This window comes from Coregonus clupeaformis, chromosome 17 (assembly GCF_020615455.1).
Source record: "Coregonus clupeaformis isolate EN_2021a chromosome 17, ASM2061545v1, whole genome shotgun sequence".
In the NCBI taxonomy this organism is placed as follows: domain Eukaryota; kingdom Metazoa; phylum Chordata; class Actinopteri; order Salmoniformes; family Salmonidae; genus Coregonus; species Coregonus clupeaformis.
In genome coordinates, this window is record NC_059208.1 from 70,434,398 (window position 1) to 70,455,980 (window position 21,583).

At 43.7% G+C, this 21,583-nt stretch overlaps 2 protein-coding genes across 6 annotated transcripts in view; both read right to left on the reverse strand.

Annotated features, from left to right (window-relative positions):
- Positions 1–3,017: 3,017 nt before the first annotated feature.
- On the reverse strand, positions 3,018–10,344 carry LOC121542920 (zinc finger protein 581). Of its 5 annotated transcripts, none has more exons than XM_045226490.1 (4): positions 10,139–10,344; positions 7,011–7,167; positions 4,390–5,097; positions 3,018–4,163 (listed from the first exon to the last, which is right to left on the reverse strand). In XM_045226490.1, the coding sequence occupies exons 3-4, from the start codon at positions 4,813–4,815 to the stop codon at positions 3,816–3,818; spliced, it is 774 nt and encodes a 257-aa protein (XP_045082425.1). In that variant the 5' UTR covers positions 4,816–5,097; positions 7,011–7,167; positions 10,139–10,344; the 3' UTR covers positions 3,018–3,815. The 5 variants fall into 5 exon arrangements, with proteins under 5 accessions (XP_045082425.1, XP_045082422.1, XP_045082423.1 ...); XM_045226487.1 differs by having other exon boundaries at positions 4,390–5,295; XM_045226488.1 differs by having other exon boundaries at positions 4,390–5,295; positions 10,116–10,344.
- Positions 10,345–10,664: 320 nt separating this feature from the next.
- The window catches only part of LOC121542922 (beta-2-glycoprotein 1-like), an 18,791-nt gene continuing 7,872 nt past the window's right edge, over positions 10,665–21,583 (reverse strand). The window contains exons 2-9 of the mRNA XM_045226599.1: positions 19,892–20,038; positions 19,427–19,618; positions 14,012–14,123; positions 13,293–13,366; positions 12,712–12,891; positions 11,480–11,677; positions 11,224–11,302; positions 10,665–10,795 (exon numbers count right to left, since the gene is read on the reverse strand). Of these exons, the coding sequence (XP_045082534.1) occupies positions 10,708–10,795; positions 11,224–11,302; positions 11,480–11,677; positions 12,712–12,891; positions 13,293–13,366; positions 14,012–14,123; positions 19,427–19,618; positions 19,892–20,038 (1,070 nt within the window). The 3' untranslated portion in view covers positions 10,665–10,707. The remainder of the gene's footprint in view (positions 10,796–11,223; positions 11,303–11,479; positions 11,678–12,711; positions 12,892–13,292; positions 13,367–14,011; positions 14,124–19,426; positions 19,619–19,891; positions 20,039–21,583) is intronic.

A 21,583-nucleotide genomic window follows, 5' to 3' on the forward strand; every position in this document is an offset into this window, starting at 1 on the left:
TGGATTTCACTGTGAATGATGTCAACGTCATAAAAAAATAAAATGCATTATCTTAATAGATTGACAATTGGCCTGAAAGTATTCAAGTTAATCAAGTTTTAAACTTGTATTTAACTTGATTAACTTTATGACCTTGTTTCCATTTCTCCATGACCACTGATCTGACGGGCTTGATTGATAGTCCTGAAGGAAAGGAGACTAGTGAAGGATGCCAGAAGGATGCCAGGCACACCATGTACAAATCTTGTAATATACAGTGTAGGTACAGTGCATTCAGGAAGTATTCACACCCTTTCACTTTTTCCACATTTTGTTGTGTTACAGCCTGAATTTAAAATTGATTAAATTGAGATTTTGTGTCACTGGCCTACACACAATACCCCATAATGTCAAAGTGGAATTGTGTTTTTAGATTTTTTAAAAAGTAATTAAAAATTAAAAGCTGAAATGTCTTGAGTCAATAAGTATTCAACCCCTTTGTTATGGCAAGCCTGTCACACCCGGATCTGTTTCACCTGTCTTGTGCTTATCTCCACCCCCCACCAGGTGTCTCCCATTTTTCCCATTATCCCCTGTGTATTTATACCTGCGTTTTCTGTTTGTCTGTTGCCAGTTCATCTTGTATTGTCAGGTAGTCCCAGCGTGTTTCCTGTTTTTCCCTGCACTTCTGCCTGCCCTGACCCTGAGCCTGCCTGCCATTCTGTACCTGCCTGATTCTGACCTGGTTTATGAACTTCTGCCTGCCCTGACCCTGAGCCTGTCTGTCGTCCTGTACCTGTCCAACTCTGATCTGGTTACGAACCTCTGCCTGTCCTCGACCTGCCCTTTTGCCTATTCCCCGTGTTATAATAAATGATCTGAGAACTGAACCATCCTCCTCTGGGTCATATCCTGAGTCGTGATAAAGCCTACGTTCAGGAGTAGAAATTTGCTTAGCAGGTCACTAAATAAGTTGCATGGACTTACTCTATGTGCAATAATAGTGTTTTACATGATTTTTGAATGACTACCTCATCTCTGTACCCCATACATACAATTATCTGTAAGGTCCCTGAGTCGAGCAGTGAATTTCAAACACAGATTCAACCACAAAGACCAGGGAGGTTTTCCAATGCCTCACAAAGAAGGGCACCTATTGGTAGATGGGTAAAGCAGACATTGAATATACCTTTGAGCATGGTGAAGTTATTAATTACACTTTGGATGGTGTATTAATACACCCAGTCACTACAAAGATACAGGCGTCCTTCCTAACTCAGTTGCCTGAGAGGAAGGAAACCGCTCAGGGATTTCACCATGAGGCCAATCGTGACTTTAAAACAGTTACAGAGTTGAATGGCTGTGATAGGAGAAAACTGAGGATGGCTCAAGAACGTTGTAGTTACTCAGCCTGGTCTCATAGACTAGACGTAACATAGTGAATGTATATCCGGGACACTCACAATAGTATGATATGTTACGTTTGGTATGGTTACATAAGACAGAAGGTTACTGAAGGCAAAACCAAAAGGAGGGTGGTTGGTCGGGGTGGATGGGTAGGCATACAATGCGAACGTCTAGCAACCCAAACGTTTCGGTTTCGAATCTCATCACGGACAACTTTAGCATTTTAGTAACTTTTCAACTACTTACTACTTTTTAGCTACTTTGCAACTACTTAGCATGTTAGCTAACTCTTCCCCTAACCCTAACCTTAACTCTTTAACCTAACTCCTAAACTTAACCTTAACCCTAACCCCTAGCCTAGCTAACGTTAGCCACAACAAATTAGAATTCGTAACATATACGTTTTGCAAATTAGTAACATATTGTACGTTTGCAAATCCGTAACATATTGTACATTTGTAAATTCGTAACATATTATACGAATTGTAATTCGTAACATATCATACGAAATGGATGATGGACATCCACAAATGTATACATACCATACGAAACGTAACATATGATACTAAATGAGAGGGGCAGATTTACGTACATAATAATACGAAATGCTCTGAGACCGGGTTGTCTAAATGAGTGGGAGAAAAGGAAGCCTGTACAGAATAAAAATATTCCAAACATGCATCCTGTTCGCAAATAAGGCACTAAAGTAACATTTTAAAAAATGTGGCAAAGAAATTAACTTTATGTCCTGAATAAGAAATAACTTTATGTTTGGGGCAAATCAAACACAACACATCAGAGTACCACTCTTCATATTTTCAAGCATGGAGGTGGCTGCATCATGTTATGGATATGCTTGTTATCGGCAAGGGCTAGGGAGTTTTTTAGGATCAAAATAAACGGAATAGAGCTCAGCACGGGCAAAATCCTAGAGGAAAATCTGGTTCAGTCTGCTTTCCAACAGATACTGGGAGACAAATTCACCTTTCAGCAGGACAACCTAAAACACAAGGCCAAATTTACATTGGAGTTGCTTACCAAGACAACATTGAATGTTCTTGAGTGGCCTAGTAACCGTTTAGACTTAAATTGGCTTGAAAATCTATGTCAAGACTTGAAAATGGCTATCTAGTAATGATCAACAACCAACTTGACAGAGCTTGAAGAATTTTTAAAAGAATAATGCGCAAATGTTGTACAATCCAGGTGTGCAAAGGTCTTAGAGACCCAGAAAGAGACCCAGAAAGACTCACAGCTGTAATCGCTGCCAAAGGTGATTCTAACATGTATTGACTCAGGTGTGTGAATACTTATGTAACTTAGATATTTATGTTTTCCATTTTCAATAAATTTGCAAACATTTCTCAAAACATGTTTTCACTTTTTCATTATGGGGTATTGTGTGTATGAGAAAAAAAATATATTTAATCAATTTTCAATTCAGGCTGTAACACAACAAAATGTGAAATAAGTCAAGGTGAATAGGCCTCCTGTAGCTCAGTTGGTAGAGCATGGCGCTTGCAACGCCAGGGTTGTGGGTTCGATTCCCACGGGGGGCCAGTATGAAAAATGTATGCACTAACTGTAAGTTGCTCTGGATAAGAGCGTCTGCTAAATGACTAAAATGTAAATGTATGAATACTTTCTGAAGGCACACAGGGAGGTTTAATTGAAATAAATTAACGTTTATCAAAACCTTGAATTGAGTATCATCAATGGTGCAATCAACAACAAAAAATTGATCAGAATTCTGTTGTATGCATTTAACAAATTAGGGCACCTTGTTTTGAAGGCTTAGGCAGCATAAATCACAATGTAAAAACCATGTAAAAAGGACAAATTGGAGGCTATTGTTCTCAAATTTGAACACAAAATCCAAACTACTCACAGTGTCTTTAATAGTAAGAAAGTTAAATTATCTCACTTAATTATAAGTACAGCTCCCACAAGAGAAGAAATAAATGTAGTAATAAAGAACAATGTTACAATAAAACATAGTGACAGCGCTTTTTACAACATCATTTTTAGTACTTTGGTAGTGCTAATCTATTGTTATAGCAGAATGTCAAAGGGTGACCTTTTTAGAATGTCCATGAACATTTTCCGCCCTATAGTTGTGGAAATGACGAAAATCGAAGGAATACTTGATGGGAAATGGTTTGTGAGATCAGTGATCATTTTCGGACCATGTAAGGGAATGGAAATAAAATACATTCAAGAGAAATGTATAAATAAATATAACCAATGTTCTCATTGGAAAGTACCATTCACGTACTTATCATTAAAAAGTCTGTTTCAGTCCCTTTCAGTGTCAGAGTTGTCCAAGTTGGACACAGTGAAGCTACACCACCTTTGCTCTCCTCCTCCTCCTCCTCCTCCTTTCCTCCTCCTCCTTCTCTTCTCCTTCCCTTTATTCAAGAGGATCAGCATCAGGAAATGACCTCAGAATCTGGTTCAGAGTCAGAGTTGTCCAAGTTGGACACATTGGAACTATACCACTCTTCTGTACCCTCATCTTCATCCCCTCCTCCCCCCCCTCCTCCTCCTCCTCTCTCTGTCAGCATCTCCATAGCTGCCTGGTGGTAAGGGTGTTTGCGTTTGGTGTGTCGACGCAGGGTGTTGCGCTCGGCGAAGCGTGTGTGGCACAGCGGGCACTGGTAGGGCTTCTCTCCTGTGTGTACCCTCTGATGGCGCTGCAGCTCGCCCGCCTCCCTGAAGCGCTTGGAGCAGATGGGGCACACAAAGTTCCTCTCGCCCGTGTGAATGTGCTTGTGTCTCTGTTCAGGGTCAAAGGTTGAGGGTCACATTTGTTAGATAATACTATACATTCATGTTCATATATTATGATATGTTTATACCTACTTATTACATAGCAGTCATAACAACATGAAATCTGACACAAAGGACCTAGTTCCACTTCAAACACAATCAAAACAATATGTCATCATGAGCCCACCAAATCACCACACCACAATTCAAACATTTATGAACAACTGAGCTCACCTGCAGATGGCTGGAGCGTTTGAAGGCCTTGCCACACTGCAGGCAGACATGGGGCTTGTTCTGAGAGTGGGTGATGGAGTGACGCTCCAGGTCAGACAGGTAGTAGAAGATCCTGGGGCAGAGAGGGCAGTAGAGGACCCTTCGTGGCCCAGAGGATGGAGAGGAGGCTGGGGACAGGGGGTCCAGAGGGTCCAGGGGGTCCAGGTTACCGGGTCCGCTGGAGGGGAAGATGGGGGCGAGGGGAGGGGAGGGAGGAGCGGTGGAGGAGGAGAAGTAGAGATGGTCGTCCCATGGGAGGGAGGTGTGCTTTGACTCTGGGGCTTTTGATTGGTCGGATGCCTCCAAACTGAAGTCAAAGGACAGAGAAGGGGATTGCGGGTGTGTAAGGGCTTTAGTAGGAGATGACCCATTTGGAACAGACTCCATTTGAGTTTCTTCAGTAGATAGTGACTGATGATCAGGGTTGGGGTCACAACAGTTTGGTTCAATGTGTTTGTGAGGAGGTGAGCTGAGTGGAACTGCTTTAGAACTGCCATCAGCACTGGACTGCTTGTAGGGAAGGGAGGAGACCACAGAGGGGGAGGTCAGGGGGGCGGGAGGGTTTACGCTGGGACTCTCTCTTGATAGGATGGTAGGGGAGTTGTTGGGTGTCAATCTAATAACTGGGTGGGAGGGATTGGAAGGGAGGGATGACCTTGATGTGGCGATCTGACCAGAAGAGAGAGAGAGAGAAAGAGAGGATGAAAGAGAAAGAGAGCATGAAGAGGAGGCAGTGATTTGGGAGAGCTGACCGGTGGAGGGGTCAATGAGAGCGATGGGTGTGGAGGTAGAGAAAGACTGACCGGAGGAAGAGGTAGTGGAGGAGGAGAGGAGGAGTAACATAGAGGTGGAGGTGCTGGGGGAGTTCTGGGTGAGGGAGGGGGGGAGAGAGAAGGCCAGGAGGCCTGGGTTGGTATCAGTCTTGGTTAGGGTAGTGGAGGAGAGCTGGGGGGAGGAGGGGAAGAGGAGGATGGGGGTGTTGGAGGAGGGGTTAGTCAGGATCTGGATGGGCTGAGGGGGTTGGAGGGGTACAGCAGAACTAGAAGGTTGGGAAACAGCAGCACTAGCCTCACTGACAGCTTTCACACCTGAATCTAGAACCTTAGGGGGTTCCACATTCTGTAAGAGTTCTGGGTTCTTTGAGTGTTCTTTATTTTTGAGAAGTTCTGACTTCTGTGAAGGTTTCATAGATGTAACAGGAGCGGGACATGTGTTTTCCTTGTGTGTGTGTGTAGTTTTTACTAAACTTTGGCTGAGGTAAGTGACCCCTGCTGTGGTTATATGAGACAACCTGTCATCCTCTACCGCCAATGAGCTGGACTGCACCATTGGCTGGCTTGAGGGGGGGTTGTCTGGCCTGGAAGAGTCTATTTGGGGCACTTTGTGCCCTTCAGGGGTGAGTGTGTATGGAATACCCTGGTCATCTATCAGGAGAAGACCTTCACTGTCACAGTCTATGGAAGAGAGGGAGGTGAAAACGGAGGTAGAGAAGAACGAGGGAGACAGGAGAGGTCCCCCAAAAATGTCAGCTCCATCCCCTCTCAATATAGAATCCTCTTCATCATCACCATCATCTTCCTCTACTATGTCCCTATCTCCATCCCCCTCTACCTCATCTACCTCCATAAGCAGTGAGCTCTCATGCCAAAGGCTCCTCTCCTTGATCTCTCTCTTTTTAGGCAAGCTCAAATCCAATACTTCTCCCTCCTCTTCCTCTCTTCTCTCCCCTCCTCCTCTCCCTGCCTCTTCCTCTCTTCTCTCCCCTCCTCCTTTCCCTGCCTCTTCCTCTCTTCTCTCCCCTCCTCCTTTCCCTGCCTCTTCCTCTCTTCTCTCCCCTCCTCCTTTCCCTGCCTCTTCCTCTCTTCTCTCCCCTCCTCCTTTCCCTGCCTCTGCTCTCCCTTCTCTATCCTCTCCTGGTCTCTCTTTTCCACCATGACATCGACTAGGGGGCAGGAAAAGAGGGATCACTCTCTCATCCTCTCTATCTTTCCTTTCTTTCTCCCCCCTTATCCCTCCATCCCTCTCTGCCTTGGCTGTGTCGGAGATGAGAGGCGCTTCAGGGACAATGGGACTACCATTCCTGTCCTGTGTTACATCCCTCTCTCCATCTCTCCTCTCATCCCTCTCTTCTGTCTTCATCCTGTGGAGAGGCTCTTCACTGTGTTCTATCTCTTCAACACACACATCCTCCATCTCGCCCGCACCAGTCACCGTAGTGGAGGTTAGGGCATTTGAACTGGTCCCAGACTAAACAGCTCTGGGTTCTAACCTACTCCCTTTAGAATCAGAGTGAAGCACGTCTTTGGTAGAGCTGAGAGCTGCAGAGTCTGTGATTGGCCTGTTGCACAATCCAGGAACGTCTGATTTGATTCTGATTGGTTGATCGCACACACCAGGAAGTCCAGTCTTGACTGCGATTGGTTGGTTGAGCCCGCAGGGTTCAACTGCTTCCTGTAATGCTGGCTGTGTCCCGCCCACATCTGGCGCTCTCCCAGCCCCTCCTCCTTGTTTGGCCTCAAAAGGTTTTGATTGGACACCTGTACTGGAGTACACCTGTTTAAGGGAGCATTATTGGAGGTTACCTGGTGGGCAGGATAAGATCAAGGAGTCCACTGGTTCCTCATGGATCTCTAGCACAGTCCCTGATCTCTTCAAGGATTGGCTGACGCTCCTGTCATCTGAGCCACCATTGGTCAGAACCCCCGTCTGTTGAGAATCCATTTTGGAACATGCCTAAATCTGTAAAATAGGGATGAAATATTGTATAATCTTAACAAGAGATGAATTATTCAAATCAAATAATAAGAGGACTATAGGCTTCATTGATAAGGAAGATGTCCTGAGGTGGGCAGGTGTCTTTATGCTATTTCACAAGATATCAGAGCAGCAACATTAGGAAGTTGATTCAATTAGTGTTATGTTGTTAGAATATCTTCCTTGTTCTTTCATTGTGCATAATGATATATGCCTAGACTCAAACTATTCAAATAGACTAAATAGGCTATTATGAATTTATTAAACTCCTATTCTTGTTTTACTATAAAAACAGTGCCTTCAGAAAGTATTTACACCCTTTGACTTTTTCCACATTTTGTTGTGTTACAGCCTGAATTAAAAATTGATTAAATATTTTTAAAAAGAGTCACTGACCTACACACAATACCCAATAATGTCAAAGTGGAATTTTTTTTTTCGAAATGTTTACGAATTCATTAAAAATGTCTTGAGTCAATAAGTATTCAACCCCTTTGTTATGGCAAGCCTAAATAAGTCCAGGAGTACAGGTCACATAATAAATTGCATGGACTATCTCTGTGTGCAATAATAGTTTTAAACATGATTTTTGAATGACTACCTCATCTCTGTACCCCATACATACAATTATCTGTAAGGTCCCTCAGTCGAGCAGTGAATTTCAAACACAGATTCAACCACAAAGAAAAGGGACATTTTCCCACACCTCGCAAATAATAGCACCTATTGGTAAATGGGTTTTATTTAAAAAATCCCTTTGAGCATGGTGAAGTTATTAATTACACTTTGGATGGTGTATCAATACACCCAGTCACTACAAAGATACAGGCGTCCTTCCTAACTCAGTTGCCAGAGAGGAAGGAAACCGCTCAGGGATTTCACCATGAGGCCAATGGTGACTTTGAAACAGTTACAGAGTTGAATGGCTGTGATAGGAGAAAACTGAGGATGGATCAACAACTATGTAGTTACTCCACAATACTAACCTGATTGACAGAGTGAAAAGAAGGAAGCCTGTATAGAATAAAAAATATTCCTGTTTGCAACAAGGCACTAAGGTAATACTGCAAAAAAATTTAGCAAAGCAATTCACTTTTCGTCCTGAATACAAAGTGTTATGTTTGGGGCAAATCCAATACAACACATTACTGAGTACCACTCCCCATATTTTCAAGCATAGTGGTGGCGGCATCATGTTATGGGTATGCTTGTAATCGTTAAGGACTGGGGAGTTTTTCAGGATAAAAAAGCAACAGAATGGAACTAAGCACAGGCAAATTCCTAGAGGAAAACCTGGTTCAGTCTGCTTTCCACCAGACACTGGAATATGAATTCCCCTTTCAGCAGGACAATAACCTAAAACACAAGGCCAAATCTACACTGGAGTTGCTTACCAAGAAGACAGTGAATGTTCCTGAGTAGCCGAGTTACAGTTTTGACTTAAATCTGCTTGGAAATCTATGGCAAGATCTGAAAATAGTTGTCTAGCAATGATCAACAACCAATTTGACAGAGCTTAAAGAATTTTGAAAAGAATAATGGGCAAATGTTTCACAATCCAGGTGTGGAAATCTCTTGGAGATTTACCCAGAAAGACTGTAATCGCTACCAAAGGTGATTTTTAACATGTATTGACTCAGGAGGTTGAATACTTATTTAATCAAGATAGTGTTTTATGTTTCATTAATTTGTAAAAAATAATAATAATACAAAAATGTTAGAATTTTTCTTCCACTTTGACATTACAGAGTATGTAGATTGTTGACCAAAAAAATGACAATTATATCAATTTTAATCCCACTTTGCAACACAACAAAATGTGGAAAAGTCAAGGGGTATGAATACTTTCTAAAGACACTTTAGGTTAAATCATCCTATCCCCTTCATAACATCCCCACCACCACCTTCCACATCATCATCGTCATCATCATCACCATTACATTGTCATCATCATCATCAACATCATCATCATTCAAACGGGTTCCAATTCCTGCTATTATCTCAATAACCTGAGGCGAGATTTTTTTTTAAAGGCTATAGTATGTGGTTTCATGCTCTACAATCAGTGATCACCTGATATGCTTAATTGCTATGATTGTCAATCTTAAAAAGGTAATGCAGCATGAGTAAATGACGCACATATTTGCATTACATTTGCTGTTATTATGGACTTCACTGGTTTTATATAATTTGCTTACCGGGCTCTAAACAAAGTCGCCAATTTAACACAGCATCAACGCGACAGTCTGCAGCGGAGGGTTCAAGAGAGCATGATATCAGCGAAATCAGACTATCCATTTTTCTTTCGATTAAAAAATTTCGTTTGTCTGGCATAGTCTAATACAAAATAAGACATTCGTTAAATATCTGGCAACGGGTTTGGGTCGATATCATATTGACAGTATTTGTTTTCCTCCATTCGAACCTTTATCCACCCTTGTACTGTATTTATGTTGGAATAACAAGTGTCGCTGTTCATGGGAGACGCCATTACGCGCAGTCCGAGGTCCGAATAGCCAAACCCTGTTTCATATCTGTGGATGAACTGCGCATCAATGGACACGACACTCGAACCTGGGACAATGTTTGTTAACGGCATATAATGTAATATATTCAGCTCCCTTATTTTAAAAAGACGCCGCGGTATTTGTCTAAATTATGTTGATATTTTTGACATAATAACTGCCCTTGCTGTCTATGGACCCACAACCAGCCATTTTACAAGTCGAGGGTTCGAGCCCTGTAGGGAGCGCAGCCCGACAGCTGGCAGGAAAAGCAATGTAGGAAACTTTACCGCCATATTGTAATTTATTTCACTAACTTAATTGTATGGACATACGCATGTCAATATAATAGGTGTGGGATGCGTCCGGTATACTGTCCATACATTTAAAACTGGATAATAAACTACATACTCCACCCATAAGACTCACTCGCTGCATAGACACTGGCTTACCCGAGCTGTGGATACTTCCGGAGGACCAAATATGAATGAGAGGCGGAGAAGATAGGAGGCGAGATTCTGCGCTCAGCCTGCTGCGCGAGCAGAGAGAAGGGGGAGCTCATGGCGTCGCAGCATTCTGGGTTGGTTAATGCTATCAAGGATTCTTGGGACGTCCCTACCCTAACTTTAACCCCTACCCATACCATAACCCTTACTAAACCCTAACCTTAACCCTTACCTTAATCAAATGTAAACTTCAATGGGGTAGGGACGTCCCAAGGATTCCGAATAGCAATGACATTCTGGGTCCGACTAGAATCAATCCATGTTGAGTAAACAGTGGACAGCTACTGTATACGGTATGAGATCAGATCAGATCACCATTTAATCCAAAGACATGTAACCTTAGAAAATGTAAAAGATGGATGTGTGTGCGTGCGCGTGCGCGTGCGCGAGCAAGATATCAGGGTGTCCTAATTGTTGTGAGAATCAAGTGTTCATCTCTATTTCATTTCAATTACATGAAATATCACAATCATTACATCACAAAAAAACTTTGTTTTTATTTCAAAACCTTCACATCAATAGAACTTCCAAGCCTCAGAGCTTGGTGTGTCAACAACATAAGGAGGAGGAGTATCCTGAGGGCCACCTTGGGGCAGGGACACACTATGTAAAAACAAAACAACAGGTAAGGTCAGTCAGATCCCACAGTGGGAGGAGTCAGAGTCACACCATAACAACACATGAAGTGAACATTTGAACACAGGAGGCTGCTGAGGGGAGGACGGCTCATAATAATGTCTGGAACCGTGCAAATGGAATGGCATCGAATGGAAACCATGTGTTTGATGTATTTGATACCATTCCACCTATCCGCTCCAATCATTAACATGAGCTTGTTCTCCCCAATTAAGGTGCCACCAACCTCCTGTGCATTTGAACTATATGAATGATTATTATGACTATGTTTTACTTCTGTATTAATGCATGTATTATCATGAACACACATATTATTAAGACATGTAGAGCCTATCATTGGTACAGGCTGAGAGAGAGGGGGACAGGAGATAGGGATAGGGCTGTTGGGGTATTACTCCAGGTCTGCAGGGGAGCAGGCTTCGATCTCCGACACCAGCCGATGAGGGAACAGTTTGTACTGCAGCCAGGTGGGTTCTGGGACACAGAAGGAGGGAGGTGCCAGACATGTTACATCAAATGAAGACAATACAAACATACTGTCTCTGACTGAACCCTGAGGTCTCCTGCCCACTGAACAGTCACATAGAAAGACGAGGAAGGCACCAAGGGTTTACCATAGATAATGGCACCAGTTCTGGGGTCCCAACTCACCCAGGTAGCAGAAGGGGGGGTTGAGCCTGCCGTCGAAGCAGGTCTGTGTGTATGGGAAGCTGCACTGCTTCCTTGAGTGTTTACAGTAGAACGTCACCCTCTCCCCGTGAGGAACAACAGAGTCTGTCACGTCATAGGGCCAACGCTTCAGCCCACCAATCAGAACACGGCTCCGCTCCGCTGGGATTGGACAGCGCGCTAAGAACAGGAAGTACAGGATGAAGAACAAATAAAGAAGAAGAAAGGTCAATATTCTATCTACTCTCTCTCTCTCTCCCTCTCCCTCTCCCTCTCCCTCTCCCTCTCCCTCTCCCTCTCCCTCTCCCTCCCTCCCTCCCTCCCTCTCCCTCCCTCCCTCCCTCCCTCTCTCTCTCTCTCTCTCTCTCTCTCTCTCTCTCTCTCTCTCTCTCTCTCTCTCTCTCTCTCTCTCTCTCTCTCTCTCTCTCTCTCTCTCTCTCTCTCTCTCTCTCTCTCTCTCTCTCTCTCTCTCTCTCTCTCTCAATTCAATTCAATTCAATTCAATTTAAGGGCTTTATTGGCATGGGAAACGTGTGTTAACATTGCCAAAGCAAGTGAAGTAGATAGTAAACAAAAGTGAAATAAACAATAAATATTAACAGTAAACATTACACTCAGAAGTTTCAAAAGAATAAAGACATTTCAAATGTCATATTATGTATATATACAGTGTTGTAACAATCTCTCTAACAACCTCTCTCTCTCTCTCACTCTCTCTCTCTCTCTCTCTCTCTCCCCCCTCTCTCTCTCTCTCTCTCTCTCTCTCTCTCTCTCTCTCTCTCTCTCTCTCTCTCTCTCTCTCTCTCTCTCTCTCTCTCTCTCTCTCAATTCAATTCAATTCAATTTAAGGGCTTTATTGGCATGGGAAACGTGTGTTAACATTGCCAAAGCAAGTGAAGTAGATAGTAAACAAAAGTGAAATAAACAATAAATATTAACAGTAAACATTACACTCAGAAGTTTCAAAAGAATAAAGACATTTCAAATGTCATATTATGTATATATACAGTGTTGTAACAATCTCTCTAACAACCCCTCTCTCTCTCTCTCTCTCTCTCTCTCTCTCTCTCTCTCCCCCTCTCTCTCTCTCTCTCTCTCTCTCTCTCTCTCTCTCTCTCTCTCTCTCTCTCTCTCTCTCTCTCTCTCTCTCTCTCTCTCTCTCATACACACACACACACATACAGTGGGCACTGTGTGTATCAGGTAAGTCTCACCTCTGCAGTAGGGCACTGCGCTCCAGGTGCCGTTGGACTGGCAGGTGACCCGGTTGGGTCCATCCAGCAGGTGGTTCTTCTTACAGAGGTAATAAATGGCATCGCCCACATCGTACTCAGTCCTCTGTACCGCCACCAGGTACCCCTGGTTCACCTCCTGGGGGGGCGGGCACCACACCCCTGGAACAGGAGAGAGAAGATCACTGTATATGCACATTTACCAGACCAGGTTTGAAGAACATTGCTGAATGAATTTGCAAGAGATGTTATTCTCTGTTTAGGCCAGAAGGTGGCAGTAAAGTACTATGAAACATAACAACTGACCTTACAGTCTCTCACTCACACACATAAAAAGACACACACACACACACAAAGTAGAACGATTTAGAAGTGCAGAGTACAATAACCTCCTCCGCAAAATACACACACACAAACACACATACACACACTCACACTCAAAAGTCCCAATCCATCCACCCACACGCCAACCATCATTTTCCATGGCTCTGATGCTCTCCCTCTGCTTGCCTGCTCACGCTCTCTCTATCAAACACTATACACTATAAAACACACACACTTACTTTGACAGATGGGGTGAGGGTACTGCCAGGTCTGGTCAATATTACAGAGATTCTCACTGTTTCCCACCAGCTCCCTGGAGAGGGGGGGGGGGGGTGAGCAAGAGAGACAGAGATAGAGGGAGGAAGAGAGAGGGAGAGAGAGAGAGACAGAGAGCAAGGGAGAAAGAGAGAGAGCGAAAGAGAGAGGGAGAAAGAGAGATACAGAGTGAGAGGGAGAGAGGGTGGTTATATGACTAATTGACTGGTAATAAACTAAGTGGTTCACCTCTCTGTTGGCTCTGTCTCAGAAGGTGTGTGTTTTGAATACGATACATGATTCCAACTGACATACGCATTCGGATGTGATACATTATTAGATGTGAGTCAGTAAAAAGTGCATTAATGGCCTAGTTAACAACAGTAATGTAGAAAGCCCAGTCTCGTACATAATGAAGTTCCTCCATTACCACCCATCTCTCTCTCTCCTTTTTCTGCCATCTGTCTTTCCATCTCTCTCTCTCTCTCTCTCTCTCTCTCTCTCTCTCTCTCTCTCTCTCTCTCTCTCTCTCTCTCTCTCTCTCTCTCTCTCTCTCTCTCTCTCTCTCTCTCTCTCTCTCTCTCTCTCTCTCTCTCTGTCTCAAACCTCTCATCCTGTCTCTCGCTCTCCCACCGTGCCTCTTCCAACCGCTCTTGTTCTCATCCCTACCTTCCCTCCCTCCCTCCCTCCCTACCTCTCTCACCCAGACAGACAGGTGTAGCGAATGGTTGTTCCAGCGACTGCGGATCCATGGATGCTGAAGGTGTCGGTCACCTCCTCAGGTAAAGGACATGAGACCTGGGGGGAAGTGGGGGCTACAGAGGGGGCAGATGTAGAAGCACATGAGGGAGGGAGGGGGGAAGAGAAGGGTGGAAGAGAGGGGAAAAGAGGTTAAGAAGAAATGAGAGAGGATCAGAGAGAGGGGGAGGAAAAGGGAGCACAGCATTTTCACATGATTAAGGACAAAACATCTGTAACAAAACACATTTGTACATTCTGTTCAATTGAGTCAATAGGTTCACACACACACACACACTCAGACACACACACCCACTCAGACACACACACACACACACACACACATACACACACACACACACGGTGCTGATGATGTTTTGCAGTGCCTTCAGAAAGTATTCACACCCCTTGACCTCTTATGTTTCAATTTAAAATTTAAAATTGATTAGATTTAGATTTTGTGTCACTGATCTACACACAATACCCCATAATGTCAAAGTGGAATATGTTTTTAGAAATGTTTGCTAATTAATTTTTAAAAATCTAAGCTGAAAGGTCTTAAGTCAATAAGTACTCAACCCCTTTGTTATGGCAAGCCTAAATAACTTCAGGAGTAAACATTTGCTTAACAAGTCACATAATAAGTTGCATGGACTCATTCTGTGTGCAATAATGGTGTTTATTAACATGATTTTTGAATGACTACCTCATCTCTGTACCCCATACATACAATTATCTGTAAGGTCCCTCAGTCGAGCAGTGAATTTCAAACACAGATTCAACCACAAAGACCAAGGAGGTTTTCCAATGCCTCACAAAGAAGGGTACCTATTGGTAGATGGGTAAAAATGAAAAAAGCAGACATTTAATATTCCTTTGAGCATGGTGAAGTTATTAATTACACTTTGGATGGTGTATCAATACACCCAGTAGCTACAAAGATACAGCAGTCCATCCTAACTCAGTTGCCGGAGAGGAAGGAAACCGCTCAGGGATTTCACCATGAGGCCAATGGTGACTTTAAAACAGTTACAGAGTTAAATGGTTGTAATAGGAGGAAACTGAGGATGGCTCAACAACATTGTAGTTACTCCACAATACTAACCTAAATGACAGAGGGAAAATAAGAAAGCCTGTACAGAATCAAAATATTCCAAAACATGCATCCTGTTTGCAATAAGGCACTAAAGTAACACTGCAATAAATGTGGCAAAGAAATTACAATTTTGTTATGAATACAAAGCATTATGTTTGGGGCAAATCCAACACAACACATCACTGAGTACCCCTCTTCATATTTTCAAGCATGGTGGTGGCTGCATCATGTTATGGGTATGCTTGTCATCATCAAGGACTAGGGAGTTTTTTAGAATAAAAATAAAATGAATAGAGCTAAGCACAGGCAAAGTCCGAGAGGAAAACCTGGTTCAATCTGCTTTTCAACAGACACTGGGAGACAAATCCACCTTTCAACTGGACAATAACCTAAAACGCAAGTCCAATTATACACTGGAGTTGCTTACCAAGACGACATTGAATGTTCCTAAGTGGCCTAGTTACAGTTTTGACTGAAATCGGCTTAAAAATCTATGGCAAGACTTGAAAATGACTGTCTAGCAATGATCAACAACGAAGTCGACAGAGCTTGAAGAATTTTAAAAATAATGGGTAAATACTGTACAATCCAGGTTTGCAAAGCTCTTAGAGACTTACCCAGATTTGCAAAGCACTTCGACATTACAGAGTATTTTAAGTAGATCGTTGACAAAAAATGACAATTAAATCAATTTTAATCCCACTTTGTAACAACAAAATGTGGAAAAAGTCAAGGGGTGTGAATACTTTCTGAAGGCACTGTATGTCATTCACTGCTGGTGCCTATAATGCGATTCATAGCCTACACACATACAGAAACACACACATTGTTGAAAGACACACACACACGCACATATCAGCATGTAACTAATGTGCATAACAGAATTAATAGAAAAAACAGGAACACAACACAACAACACACAAATACACACAAATACACACACAGACACACAGCCACACACACACACACACACACACACACACACACACACACACACACACACACACACACACACACAGAGAGCAGTGTGTAGCTAATGTGAATTATGGGATTGAGAGAAGGAAACACAGTAAACAGGGATTAGTGGAATGGGGGGGGGACTCCTCTTCAGGATACATAGCGGTCAACACCTCACATGTCCCTTTAACTGGCCAGGTCACTCATATAACAATAACCTCTGTAGGTTATAGGTGTTGCAGGTAGTCGTAGCTATGAGTCAGGAAAATGAATATCCTCCGTGGAAAAAAGGAATCTGAAAATAGATGATTGTAACTAGCTGATAAGCATGCATACTGCTGCAGAGAGAGAGAGAGAGAGAGAGAGAGAGAGAGAGAGAGAGAGAGAGAGAGAGAGAGAGAGAGAGAGACAGAGAGACAGAGACAGAGACAGAGAGAGAGAGAAACTGAGAAAGAGAGAAAGAGAGAAAGAGAGAGATGCAGCATTAGTTGTATAACCGCATGGATTGCTCATTCCTGGAAGTATGAGTGCCTCTCGTTCATGGAAATATAAATATCAAGAGAGGCTCTTTGTAGAGGTGTTGAAGTGACCTCAGATTTATAGGGAGGGATGTTGGATGGGTAGTTTGAAATGCAGACTAACTACAGCAGGTAGAGAGAGGCTCTCTTCTGTGTAAAACTCTCCCTTAGACACACATGAGCAACATCAAAAGGGGTCCGTTTACTGAGTGTTTTTGAAACATATCTAATCCTAGACGTAGCTATATAAATCCTGTGTGTAACTAAGTATGAGCGGGGTGAGTGAGTTGAGTGTGTGGCTGTATGGGGAGTGTGTGTGTGTGCCTGGAGCTGGGTTGGTTCAGTGTTCTAACTGTGGCCCTCTTCTCTGTGCTCTCCAGCCTCCCTTCCTCCCTGCCTGCCTGCCTACCTGCCTGCCTGCCTGCCTGCCTGCCTGCCTGCCTGCCTGCCTGCCTGCCTGCCTGCCTACCTGCCTACCTGCCTACCTGTACCTGCCTGCCTGCCTGCCTGCCTACCTGCCTGCCTGCCTGCTTGCCTGCCTGCCTTACACACAGCCAGGGCCCAGTGTGAAACTACTGCTGCCTGACAGGTACATCTGTCTTAAAGGAGTGGTAGTGAAAGCAGAGAGATGTCCCTAGATGACCAGGTAGCCAAAGCTGTGCACCTCTTTCCCAATCAAGTCCACCACACACACACACACACACACACACACACACACACACACACACACACACACACACACACACACACACACACACACACACACACACACACACACATACACTGCACACTTCTCTCTACAGCCCAGTTCTGCTTCACCAAACAAACACAGTAAATAGCCCAGAGCTGTTTGCTTGTCCTTGGCTCTCTCTGAGGGGAGAGACCTTATCAGGGGCCTCTCAGATGGAAAAGGATGAGAGGAGAAGAGGATGAGAGGAAGAGAGGATGAGAGAGGAGAGGAGAAGAGGGAACAGCATGGCCCAGAGCTGCATGAGCAAGAGAGCTCTCTGACTGTGATCCGTCGCCCACACACATCACACACACACAAACACACACACACACACACACACACATCACAAACATCACACACACACACAAACAGCTCTTTGACACTCTATCTGTGATCCACCTCCCACACACATTCAATGTATACACAAAATCTCTTCCTTTCTCTCTCTCTCCCCTCTCTCTTTCTCTTTCTTTCTCTCTCTCTCTCTCTCCCCCCTCTCTCTTTCTCTTTCTTTCTCTCTCTCGCTCTCTCCCCCTCTCTCTCTCTCTCTCTCTCTCTCTCTCTCTCTCTCTCTCTCTCTCTCTCTCTCTCTCTCTCTCTCTCTCTCTCGCTCTCTCTCTCTCTCTCTCTCTCTCTCTCTCTCTCTTAAACACACACACATACACACAGCTATTTGACACTCTGACAGTGATCTACCGCCCACTGCCTTTCAATAAGCACGAAAGGAGCACAGCTCGAATAAACTCATAGACAAATGTAGAGAATAAACACAGGAAGACACCCAGCCAACCTAGTGCCAGTCTGTGTGAAGGAGCTCTGTGAGACTGGGACACGGACACATACATACACACACATACAAACGCACACATATAACACTATAAGTACACACCCACACACTCACACAATAGTGCACAGAGGACACAAATTCATGCAGACCTTCACACTCCTAAAAGACACACTTGACTCACACGCTGAAACACACACAGGTTAAATAAAGGTTAAAAGAACACAACCAGGAGGAGATGAACACTAGAACATGCTCTTTCACCCTATCTGGCACGGACACACTGTGAACTAATCAAGCCCTGCCTCTTTCTGGACTGCAGTCCTAGTATCAACAGCTGATAGTCCCGTTGCTAAGGCAATGTAGAGAATGAGCCCTGGTTACACAATGTCTCAGTCTACGCAAGCAGACAAACTGCCAACAAAATAACACCATCACAGAGGCCCATTCCTGAGGTACACACACACACATAAACACACACACACCGCACGCACACCTCACACACAGACACACACACACACACAGACGCCCACACACACACACACACACACACAAACACACACACACACACACATAGTGCCTTCATTCCTGATTCACCAATACACTCTTAGAAAAAAAGGTGCTATCTAGAACCTAAAAGGGTTCTTCAGTTGTCCCCATAAGAGAACCCTTTGAAGAACCCCTTTTTGTTCCAGTTAGAACCCTTTTGGATTCCATGTAGAACCCTTCCCATAGAGGGCTCTACATGGAACACAAAAGGGTTCTACCTGGAATCAAAAAGGGTTCTCCTATGGGGGCAGCTGAAGAACCCTTTTGAACCCTTTTTTCTAAGAGTGAAAAGCTACTTCTGGGAAAAAATATCAATAGAATAGAACATGATGTAACAGATAGAAACAGACTGAATAGAACAGAAGGAGTGAATGATGTTCTATTCCATTCACTGTGCAATCTACAGTATGTGCATTCCATTCCATTCTTTGGGGGCGGCAGGTAGCGTTGCGGTTAAGAGCGTTGGGCCAGTAAACTCCATTGAGCAAGGCAGTTAACCCCCCAACACCTGCTCCCCGAGCGCCGATGACATGGACGTTGATTAAGGCAGCCCCCCGCACCTCTGTGATTCAAAGGGGTTGGGTTAAATGCAGAAGACACAGTTGGGTTGAATGCATTCAGTTGTACAACTGACTAGGTATCCCCCTTTCCCTTTCCTATTTCCAGGGTCCTTCCCATGAGCAGAGGTAATATTATCTAAATTGCATCCAGAACATTCTGCCTCTCTGCACTGTTCTTGTACCCACCTGTGCAGTTGGGATCATCACTGCTCCATTGTCGGTCGCCTTGGCAACGGCGGATGGCTGCATCCAAGCCGTTGGGCAACATGTAGCCTGGGTCACAACGCACCTCGAGGAGGGCAGAGAAGGAGGGAGTGGGAGAGAGGAGGGAAGCAACAAAGTTGTTCCCGGAGGGCAGGGGCCAGGGACAAGTACGACCTGGGGAAGAAAGAGAGGAAGAGATGGAGGAGTGGAGAGGTTGAAGAGGAGAGATAAGATAATCAAGAACAATTTAGAATGGGCTTAGTAGGTTTTTGGACAGCTAAACTGAAAAGGAGGCACTTATAGATGGGGCATCACTGGTGATGATGTAAAGCCATGTCGAGTGCCTCATTTCCTCATTTGGAACACACATGAACATGTGCAATGATTTTAAAAATAGTCCCTCGCAGCTGAGATCCAACTGACAAACCAGAACACACACACACGTACCTGGAGCCACACAGCTGAGGCCACACTGGCCGTCACACAGGCACTGGCGCTTGTTGCCACAGTCCTTGTCCTGTGTACAGGGTTTTGGACACGTCCTTCTCCGCTCGTTACCCAGAAGCCTCTCTGGACACGCCTCAGATGCCTCGACTAGGAGAGAGACAGAAGTGGAGTGATGTGTTCATCTAGCTCAGTTGGTAGAGCATGGTGATTGCAATGTAAGAGTGGTGGGTTTGATTCCCAGGACCACCCAAATGAGAAAGCTTTTTTTATGTCCGCATTACTTTAAGTCACTTTGGATAAAACTAAATGGCATATATTACTATATTATGTCAGGGGTCTTCAACCTTTTCTTGCCCAGGTACCCCCTCCCAGGCAAACTGGCAACCCAGGGACCCCCATCATACGTTAGCCCCCCCAAAAAATCACGTCTTGTCTTATCATCAGGTGAATGATAATGGCAAGGAGAAGTAATCAACATTTTAAAATGAATAGATTTGGTTGATCGTTTTTCATTATTTTGACCTCCCCACATTATAATTGGAAGAGGAAGTGTAAACTCTAACATAGCCCATAAGCTAGAAAGGTAACTCCAAACACATTTTCGCTAAGAGCAGCTGTTTAGCTGGTTAAACAAAGGTTAGCCATGTGTTGGCAAAAATGGATGTCCAAGTCAAGTAAGCTTACCAGCAGCCAGCGGCACTTGCCACACCAGTAGCCTATTCACGGGTGCTTTTTCAAAGCCTATGTCAGATACTCCAGCGTAATTGGCTCCAATCATATATATTTCCCTCAATATTAGGAGTTGAGAAATAAAGTTGACATCATTAGAAAGAAGATATTCTCCACTTTTCTACTGTTGATATGTAATTCATATCATGTGTTTATTCTGTTGTTGCTAGCAATATTAATAAAAACATTGAGAGAATATATATATTATTATTATTATTAATCATATATTTTTTGCAGACCGCATGCATTACCTCCGCGGACCGCCAGTTGAATACTCCTATATTACGTATAGGGCCTTCAGAACCCCTTTACTTTTTCCACATTTTGTTGAGTTACAGCCTGAATTTAAAATTGATTCAATTTGTGTCACTGGCCTACACACAATACCCCATAATGTCAAAGTGGAATTATGTTTTTAGACATTTTTACAAATTAATTAAAAATGAAAAGCTGAAATGTCTTGAGTCAAGTATTCAACCCCTTGGTAACGGCAAGCCTAAATAACTTCGGGAGTAAACATTTGCTTAACAAGTCACATAATAAGTTGCATGGACTCACTCTGTGTGCGATAATGGTGTTTATTAGCATGATTTTTGAATGACTACCCCATCTCTGTACCCCACACATACAATTATCTGTAAGGTCCCTTAGTTGAGCAGTGAATTTCAAACACAGATTCAACCACAAAGACCAGGGAGGTTTTCCAATGCCTCACAAAGAAGGGCACCTATTGGTAGATGGGTTTAAAAAAAAAGTAGACATTGCATATCCCTTTGAGCATGGTGAAGTTATTAATTACACTTTGGGTGGTGTATCAATACACCCAGTCACTACAAAGATACAGGCGTCCTTCCTAACTCAGTTGCCAGAGAGGAAGGAAACCGCTCAGGGATTTCACCATGAGGCCAATGGTGACTTTAAAACAGTTACAGAGTTGAATGGCTGTGATAGGAGAAAACTGTG

Excerpts from the sequence above, each read along its gene's own strand:
- LOC121542920 (XM_041852549.2), bottom strand. The coding sequence starts at position 6,054 with ATGGAGGTAGATGAGGTAGAGGGGGATGGAGATAGGGACATAGTAGAG. Across the intron at positions 4,164-4,389 it reads AACGCTCCAGCCATCTGCAG|AGACACAAGCACATTCACAC; the intron begins GTGAGCTCAGTT and ends GACCCTGAACAG.